General features: G+C 48.8%; 1 protein-coding gene across 1 annotated transcript; it reads left to right on the forward strand.

Moving 5' to 3' along the window:
- Positions 1–548: 548 nt before the first annotated feature.
- Positions 549–3,635, forward strand: LOC126929465 (uncharacterized). The gene is made up of 2 exons (XM_050745848.1): positions 549–621; positions 709–3,635. The coding sequence occupies exons 1-2, from the start codon at positions 553–555 to the stop codon at positions 1,267–1,269; spliced, it is 630 nt and encodes a 209-aa protein (XP_050601805.1). The 5' UTR covers positions 549–552; the 3' UTR covers positions 1,270–3,635.
- Positions 3,636–9,915: the final 6,280 nt, after the last annotated feature.

Here is a 9,915-nt window from a genome sequence, read left to right on the forward strand (position 1 = left end):
TTTCTTTCTTTATCTTTTCCTGAAAAGATTCTAAAATGTCCCCGCCTGTCAGTGCCTGGATCTCTGGCAGGCCTGGTCCACGTGGAGGGGAATTCCACTGCTGGGACCTTCTGCTCCCCGGACTGTTTCCATCCTGCTCTGCACTGGCGCAGGCTGTGAGGAGCTCTGAACCCAGAGGGTGCCGTGCCCGGCCTCCCCGCTCCCCACCTCTAGGGAGAGCCCCTCTCAGAACACGCGGTGCCATGGACCTCAGTCCCCTGGGGAGCGTCCAGGGACTTTCTGGCGTCTCTCATTTCTGTCCCAGAAAGTATGGCCCCGGGATTAGAGAAGATCGCCTTCCACGCTCCTGAGACTTTGGACCACATGAGCCAAGTTTATGGACAGACCCCTGAGTTGTTAGGCAGCATCCTCCTCCGTGACGTTTTTAGAAAGTGGTGACTATTTGGGAAATGGAATCGGGCAATGCTGTTGGGTTGCAGGAATTCTAGGAGATGCACTTTATTTTGCCTGTGTTCCCCCTCCGCCCTGGTAGCAATGATGTCCCGGGTTCGGATGGACCGGCAGCGCCGCGGTGTTTTCCGCAGAAGCGTGGACTTTCTTCTTTCCACGCCGTGGTGTTTGGTGAATCGTGACGGGAGGTGTCTTGGGCGCAGCCTGGTGGGAGCTCCCAGCTTCTGCCGTGTGCTGAGCGCGCCTCCTTCTGCACAGGAGACGATCCTCCCTGGCCGGCGGGATTCACGACCCTTTGCGCAGTTGCCTCGTCCAGATCCACGCGCAGGACTGGTCTCGCGTGACACGCGCGGCCGGCCCCTTTCAGACGGAAATGGAGGGGCTGACGCCGTGGGCAGAGCTCTAGCCAGGCAGCCCAGGGTGCGCGTCGTGTCCGTGTCGGTGAAGACGGTGTCTGCAGACAGGTCACTGCAGGGGGAGAGGAAGGAGCTCCGTGGACCCTGCAGGACGCAGCCTGTGGGGAAGGGGCTCCTGTTCTCACCTGCATCGTGCAGCCCTGGGGCTGTGGTTTCCTGTCTTAAACCACCTCCATCAGCCTGGATTGTGTTCAGATTGTGGAGTGCGGTGCCCGAGGGGGCCTGCACCCCTCACTGTCCCTTCATGTCCAGGTGCAGCGTCTCCGTCCCAGAGAAACCGCGTGGAGTCCCTCCACGGAGCTCCTCCTCCCGCTGGAGCCAGACCTCAGACTGGGAGCGCCTCAGTCTCTGCGGGGTCAGAGGCCTTCATTGTAGGAGCAGAGGCGAATTCAAACTCGGATGAGCCCACGAGGCCCCAGGTGGAGCTATTCCTTCTGCCTTTGAAAGTTCTGTTGAGAAATTGCAGGTAGTGACGTTAGCAATCTTAACTAGGCATAGGATGTTTTAATGAATAGACTTCCGTTCTGAGTCATCTCTTATTTTAAAACATGTCTCTATTATAGAACTAAAAAAATGCTCATTAGAGAGGGAATTATTGAAATACCATGAAATAAACAAAGAAGAAAATTAAAATAAATCATCCATAAGTTGGCTCTCCAGAGACAACTCCTGTTAATTTTTTTGATGTATTTCCTTCCTCAAGTTCTATCTTTTTAAGATTGTCATGTAGGGAACACAGGAATCACGTCCCGTGCCCCTTTCCTTTCTTAAAATAGCATGGTTGATGCCTAATTAAAATCTTTTTTTATTATCATAAGTAATAAATTTCAGCCAGATTTGCATGTGTGGATTGCATATTCTTTTGTTTTCTCTCTTTTCATGTTAAATTATTGATGCCGTGAATACAAACAAATCCCTCCCACACTTGCCTTGCTTTCCAATTAAAGCACAATGCAAAGCCAGTACCGTGTGCCGTGTGCCATGTGCCGTTTGCCGCAGGTGGTTGCGGTTAACTTTTGAAGAACAAGAGAGAGGTGCCCTTTGGGAGGTGAGGCGGCTCCAGGGAGGGGCTTGGTAAGAGCTGCCCGATCAGAGTCAGTTGCTGCCGTTCCGTGGGAATCCAGATGTGCTGGCTGGGAAGCCTCTAGGAAAAGATGGGTGAGTTATTTCAGGCAGGGCCCAGCTTGCTGTGTGACAGGGGCAGCAGCTGGGAATGAGAGAGGCCTGGCTAACGACATTCCAAGACCCTTCTCGGGTCCTTCCTTTACTCGGGGCCACCTACCAGGAGCCAGCCCACCACACCTGGGGGGCATCCCAGCACAGGGCAGGGCGTGCCGTGCAGGAGCTGTGCGTCTAATTCCAGGGTCAGCTACTGGACTCAGCGATGTTTTCCCAGTGTATAGGGTGAGAAAGTTCCCACCCGAGCTGGGGGCTCAGACTCTCCAGCCAGCTTGACAGAGGCAACCCTGACCCATATTCTCCTTGGCTTTTTGTTTTTGGTTACCTCCCATCCATCATCCAAAAACACACATGCCCAGCAGAGAATCGCTGCTTCTGCGTCCTGCTCCTGGCTGACATCCAGGCCACCCATGCCTGTGTGGCTATGCTTCTTGTTAAGATATTGAAAAACTCCAGTGCCAGTTGGCAAATAGCACGGTAGTAGCTGGAATGCGTAGTGGCATTAATTAATAATGAAAATCTGAACGTAACTGCACTCATTTGAGCCAGTTGTCGTAAGTGCCACAATTACCCTTGGTAAATGGGTCTCTAATAGCGTGGCTTTAGTCAATAGTAGAATTAGTAAATATATAGGATTCTTTAGTAGCGTTATAAGGTCCAGACAAATTGGGGATATAACTGCTGTTAGTTCAGGGGAAGCTGAAAGAGGATTTGTACTGCAAACAATATTTTTGATGCAAACATACATTCTCCCCTATAAGTTACCTAAGGACCTGTTCCACAGGAGATGGGGTTTGGAGCCTTGATGGCTGACAGGATGGTCACTGAGTGGACAGAGGTGGAGCAGGTGGAGGTGGGTGTGTCTGCACTTGAGGAGGGGTGAGCAAAGGCTGGGGTGGGAGAGCAGGGAGCAGGCGCTACCAAGTGGGTGTTGAGGGATTGGGAGGAGTGCAGGCTCCCAGGTCCAAATCATGTGGGTATGTACCTGGCCATTGTGATCCAAAGCATGTCCAGCTGTGCTCTCGCTGGCACCAGTACTTATGATTGCCATTCCATCGGAAACCCATTGGAAAAGTCCAATGCTGTTCCCCATGTCAAAATGTGATCCAGACAGTGTCATCATTTAGCTAGCAATGGCCATATCAAAGTTACTATGAACAATTTTAAACACCACCACCAACAAAATCATTTATAACAGCATCCGAGACAAGAAATACTTGAGAAGAAACAAATGTACAACACACACACACTGACAAATGTAGCTCACTCATGAGAGAAATGTAAGAAATAACTAAATAGATGGAGGGATATACAATGTTCATGGATCATAAGACTCAGAACCGTTAAGATTTAAATTCTACCCAACTGGTCTATAGATTCAGTGTAATCCCCAAAGATGGTTTGTAGTAATGGCAAACTGGTTTTAAGATTTATTTATAAATGCAAAAAATTGAAAATAAGAAAAATAATTTTGGAAACAAAAAATGAAGCTGGAGGACTTATCCTACCTGATTTTAAGATTTACTATAAGACTACAATAAACAAGACAGTGTGATACTGGCATAAAGATAGCTGGACAGTTCAGTGGAACCCAACCAAGAATCTAAAAATTGGGCTAAAAATTGATATCTGTATGGAAACAAAGTGAATTTCAACCCTTACTTCATACCATATAAAAACATTGACTAAAAATAGATCCTAGATTTAAATGGAAAAACTAAAACCATAAAAATTGTGAAAGGAAGCATATGGAAAAAAACCTGTGTTACCTTGGAAGGCAAAAATGTCTTACGTAAGACACAAAAAATGAAAACCATAAAAAAAATCAGTATGTGGTATTCGATCAAAATTCACTGTTTGAACAGACACTTAAAAATAGAGATATTAATGTAGTAACCATGTGAAAATGTTTAACATCATTATTAATCAGAAAAAACAAATTAACTCTGTAATGAGATACCACCACACACCCATAAGAATGAATATAGTTTTGAAAAGTTTGGCTAAATCAAATATTGACAAGAATGAACAGTCACTGGAACCATCAAACATTGTTGGTAGGATTGTGGACTGATTCATGTTTTTGCAAAATAGTTCAGTATTTTTTTTTTCCTTGAGACAGAGTCTCTCTGTGTTGCCCAGGCTGGAGTGCAATGGGGCAACCTCAGCTCACTGCAACCTCCGACTCCTGGGTTCAAGGGATTCTCCTGCCTCAGCCTCCCAAGTAGCTGGGATTATAGGCGCCCACCACCATTCCCGGCTAATTTTTTGTATTTTTAGTAGAGACAGGGTAAACTCCTGACCTCAGGTGATCCATTTGCCTTGGCCTCCCAAAGTGGTGGGATTATAGGCATGAGCCACCACGCCTGGCCTGGTATATATATATATACATTTTAATAAAGTTAAACATACACTCATTATATGATCCAACAATTACATTTCTAGATATTTACTCAAGAAAAGAGAAGGCACGTGCCCCACAAAGACTTGTACATAAATAAATGCTCATTGCAGCTTCATTCAAAGAGCTAAAAGCTGCAAACAATCCACATTGCTATTAACTTGTGTAAATGCATCTGTATATGGTATTATAGACGATATGCTCAGATACTGTGTATATAATGTGCTCGACACAACAGGAAACCACTCAGATGTAACAAGGAATGAATTATTGATACACACAAGAGCGTAGATGGCACCCACAAACACGCCAAGTAGAGGGAGCTGAACACAGAGCATTTGCTGTGTGATTCTACTTAAACTAAAGTCAAGAAACTACAAACTAACTGGTAGTGATGGAAAGCCGGTGGAGGCTTGCCTAGAGCTGGGTCTGGGGGCTGGGTGGTTGGGGGTTCAGGTAAGTCTTGGGATGAAGGAAATGTTCTATATCTTGATTGTGGTGCTGGGTACACATTGCACCCACTTGGCAGAACTCATGAGTGTATTTATTTTATATAAATTATACCTAAAAGTGGATTTAAAATGATTTGGAAATAATTAGATGAGCTGACATTTGGTGCCACAGCACATGGTATTTGTTAGGATACACATGCATGCCAGGAATGTGACATGCATACACTTGCATGTACAGACACACCCATAACATTCACACATAGGTACACACATGCATGTACAGACACACCCACAATATACACACATGGGCACACACATGCATGTACAGACACACCCATAATATGTACACATGGGCACAGACATGCACGAACAGACACACCCATAATATACACACATGGGTAAACACATGTATGTACAGACACACCCATAATATGTACACATGGATACACACATGCATGTACAGACACACCCACAATATGCACACATGGGCACAGACATGCATGAACAGACACACCCATAATATGTACACATGGGTACACAATGCATGTACAGACACACCCACAATATACACACATGGGCACACATATGTACAGACACCCACAACATACACGCATGGGCACACACATGTACAGGCACACCCATAATACGTACACATGGATACACACATGCATGAACAGACACACCCACAATATACACACATGCATGTACAGACACACATGTACACACCCACAATATATACACATGGGCACACACATAAACCATTTTATCTGCGGCTGCTACAACAGAATACCATCGTCTGTGGGCTTATACGCAGAAGACAAGGATTTCCTGGCATTCTGATGGCTGGAAGTCCAAGGTGGGGGTGTCCAGTGGCCCATTCTAGTGAGGGCTCTCTTCCCAGTTCACCGGCAGCTGTCTTCTTGCTGTCTCCTCCTGTGGCAGAAGGGATGGGTGTTTCTCTAGGGTATGTTTATAGGGGTGCTAATCTCATTGATAAGGGCTCTGCCCTGGTGACCTCACCACCTCGTGAAGACCCCATCTCCTAACCCCATGATGCTGTGTGTTGGGTTCCAACATAGACATTTTTGGGGGACACATTCAGTGTGTAGCACATACATACATACAACATGTGTGTAACAAAGGGGATACATACATATGGTACGTAATAAAGCAGACACATAAATACATACGTACACACATGTAATAAAGAGAATAATTACAAACATATATGTAATAGAGGGAGTAAATACATACACATATGTAATAAAGGGAATCAGTACATATGCAGTTACGTATTATACAGGTTTACTTTAGAGTATGAAGGGAAAACTGTCCATTTGGATGGACGTGGATACTGATTGGTGCTGCCACTGCAATTGTGGGAACTTCCTGCCCTCCCGCCTTCGGGTCCCTCTACCGGCCACTCCCTGGCCTGGAGTGGGGGCTTGAGCAGGGACTCACAGTTGCCATATTCCAGATGCAGGAACACACTGTGGCCTCCAGTGACTCCAGGCCTCCCACCCCGTGGACGCATCACGCTGAAAGTCCTCCAGGTGCCGTTACTCTGAGGAGGCGCAGACCGCGGTCCCTGTTTTGTGTCCACCCCTCAGACAGAGACCCTATTTCAAGCATCTCGTGTTTGGAGGAACCGAGAACGCAAAGGCAGCCGCGTCTGATTCACTCATCCCACGTGCCAGCTTTGTGCCTGGCTCGCCTCCCCTCTGTTCTCCCCTGGCGGGAGCATGTGTGTAAAACACACTCTTTTCTTCCCAGTTTCCAGGGTGTGGGGTCCATCTTCCCAGTTTCCAGCAAGGTCTTGTGAAAACCGCACTTGATTCTAATGGGCATGGCCTGGGCGGTTCCACGTTCTCCTGAGATGGGAACTAGATGGCTGTCTGTCTTTTAGAGGGCTCTGACCTTCTCATATAGGAACTGAGAAAAGCAGACTCTCCCTCCGGCTGATCCGCCTGCACGTCCCCGTGCTGCTGGCGTGCTAGGACCTTCAGGGAGCCCCACCGCCACCTCCGGATGCCACCGGCTGCATGCCCTCGGCCACGTGTTCCTGGGGAGCGGAAGCAGGGACTGTCCTGCATGCTCCCTTGACTCTCCCAGGTGGTCTCAGCGCAAAGCCAAGAGGAGTCAGGACTCACCTTGGTCCTGAGTCACTCACCTTAACACACACAGCACTTTTACCATCACTAAGAAAAAGGCAAACTCACCAAAAGAAACATGGTGCCGTTTATTTCTCAAAGGAACAGAACTGTGGCTGTGAACATGATAACATCTCCGGCTTCCCATGTAATCGGGGAGCTTGCACCTTAAAGGAGCAGAGCTGTGGCCGTGAACAAGAGAATGTCTCCAGCTTCCTGTGTAATCAGGGGAGTTTGCACCGCAAAGAAACAGAGCTGTGGCTGTGAACATGAGAATGTCTCCAGCTTCCTGTGCAATTCCTGGAGTACGTGTGGGTGCCCGGCAAACCAGCACCCTTGGTTCCCTCTGGACGTCTGGTCACTTAGGGTCCAAGTGGAATTTGGAGAGAGACAGAGATGGCAATTTTGCCTTGTTAACTTGACAACTTTCTTGCCATACTTGCTTTGCTTTTTGCTTTTCCTGAAAATTCATCACAAGTGAATGGCCATGAAACAAGCACTTTTGGGCAATGCCAGGACAGATTTTTCTGGAATGCACTTTGGCATCCAGAAATTTGCACCAGGATCCAGCCATTCCAGCAGCAGGACCTGAAAGCTGTGTGAGTCACCTTTCCCTTCCCCGACCTCTGGTCGCTCACATCAGGACGCCCAGCCTTGTTTTCAGGGTCTCCCGCCACTCTTGCCAAACATCGTCCCTGCCCTGGCCGTGGCCCCACGTGGCCCTGAGGATGGAACGTCTCTCCTGTGTCCATGGATCTGGGCGGGGGCTGAGAGGGAGCCCCCCGACCCCCGCCTCAGGTGTCCACTCTGCTTGGGCCAGATCAGACCACATGTCCCAGCCCTCTGGAGCTGTGAGTCTTGGTGGCCCCACCGCTGGGACGAACACACCACAGCCGTGCTCCTGGAGGGAGCCTCCGCAGCTAGATCCCCACTGCCTGTCCCAGCCCCAGCCTTCCCACTCCTGCGAGCATCCACGTGTAGGCTCCCAAACCCCAAGATGAGAAACCCAGATCTGCCGGAATCCCTGTTCCCGGTTCCTGGGCTCCCATTTTGTCTGTTGTCCTCCCCGAGGTCACCCCCATGCTAGTCCCATGAGATCTGGACTTTGTCTTGTTCATCACAGCTGAATCCCGGGCACCCAGGAGAGGCCTGAGCACCACATTAATCGTGGTGACGATAGTCACGATCCTGTTTCCTGTGTAGCAGGCACTGTTCCAAACACTTTGCATGAACACGATCATTGGATCCTCACGCCAGCCCTTGGGGAGACATCAGCTTCCTCTCTCCCACTTTGTGGATGAAGCAGTGAGGCTCTGGAAAGCTTGCTCCCAAGTCTGTGCACCCCACCACGGGCCGAGCTTCTTTTTCCTTTGGAGACTTGTCAAGTCTACCAAACAGAAAGACCTCCTTGGAGATCTGCACAAAGATCCATGGATGAGGATGTCCCTGACATGTTTTTAATAGGGAATTTGGCAACACCCAAGCGTCCACGACAGAAGCAGGACTTGGGTGAGGGTGGCTCACTAGCACGACGGGGCTCTCTGTGGCCTTGGGAGTCCTGGCTGAGGGATTCTCATATTCATGTATTTTAGTCTATTTGTGCCGCTATCCCAGAATTCCATAGACCGGGTAATTGATAATGAACGAAATTTACTGGCTCATAGTTCTGGAGGCTGGAAAGTCCAAGGCTGGGGGGGAGCATGGGGTGGGACCCTCTTGCTGTGTCATCCCATGGCCCAGGGTGAAGGGCAGCAGGCAGTGGGGGGAAAGGGGGTGCCCAAGAGAGGGCTGAGCTCATCCTTTAATGAGGAACCCACTCCTGCCATAATGGCATTCATCCATTCCTGAGGGTGGGGGTCTCATCACCTCCTAGAGCCCCCACCTCCCCACACTGTTGCTTTGGGGATTCCGTCTCCAGCACACGCTTTAGGAGAACCACATTCAGACTGTAGCGTGTGGAAGATGAGGACGCACCAGCAGTGAAGAAGCAGAATGCCAGGCGTTTTTACAGTGTGATTTGCATTTAACTTAAAAGTACGTAAAGAAAAGAGATTGGAAGGAAACACACCAAAATATTTACACTGGTGACAGCAGGCTTGGAGAACACAGATGAATTCCACATTCTCCTGTATACTTTCCTCAGTGCAGTACATTTTCTACAAATATTATCTGCTACTTCCTTAAAAAGGAAAATGCAATTTCAAAACTTTGAATTCCAGATTGTGTCTCCCTGAGAAGCAGTGTTTGCTCCAAAGATTCTCCACCCCTCACGTCTTTACACGTGCAGCTGCCCAGCATCGAGACTCTGCACGCGGTGTCAGGGTTTAGGGGCTTCCAACCTGAGGCTGGTGGCTGCTGGGGTGGAGGGCAGGGCTCTGAGTTTCAGGTGGGGAAGGCCCGTGCTCCCCACAACACACAGGGTGCTGGGAATCTGCCCACCACAGGACCCAACTCTCCAGACCTTGACTCACCTCTATTTTCTTGGGGGCTTCTCCAAAAGCCAGTTGTAAGGGCAGCGGGAGGTCGGGGGCTTAGTTCCCCCGGCCTGAGATTTGGGGACATAGAAGGGCTGCAAATAGAAGGCAGCATTGCAGCATCCAAGCAGTGCCTGGTGGTGCCTTAGCTCGAACTCATCTCAGACTGAGGCGTGGACAGGCACCTTGCTAACCCGCACCATGGAACTAATAGTGCCATGGCAGACACAAAACCAACTGTGTTCGCTGGTATAGTGCCTGGACACCACAAAGGATGTGCTCACTTATTTCTATTTTTTGTTGTTTAATTAATTAATTAATTAATTAATTTTGAGACGGAATCTTGCTTTGTTGCCCAGGCTGGAGTGCAGTGGCACAATCTCGGCTCATGGC

The sequence above is a fragment of the Macaca thibetana genome, chromosome 10, assembly GCF_024542745.1.
Source record: "Macaca thibetana thibetana isolate TM-01 chromosome 10, ASM2454274v1, whole genome shotgun sequence".
Taxonomy (NCBI): domain Eukaryota; kingdom Metazoa; phylum Chordata; class Mammalia; order Primates; family Cercopithecidae; genus Macaca; species Macaca thibetana.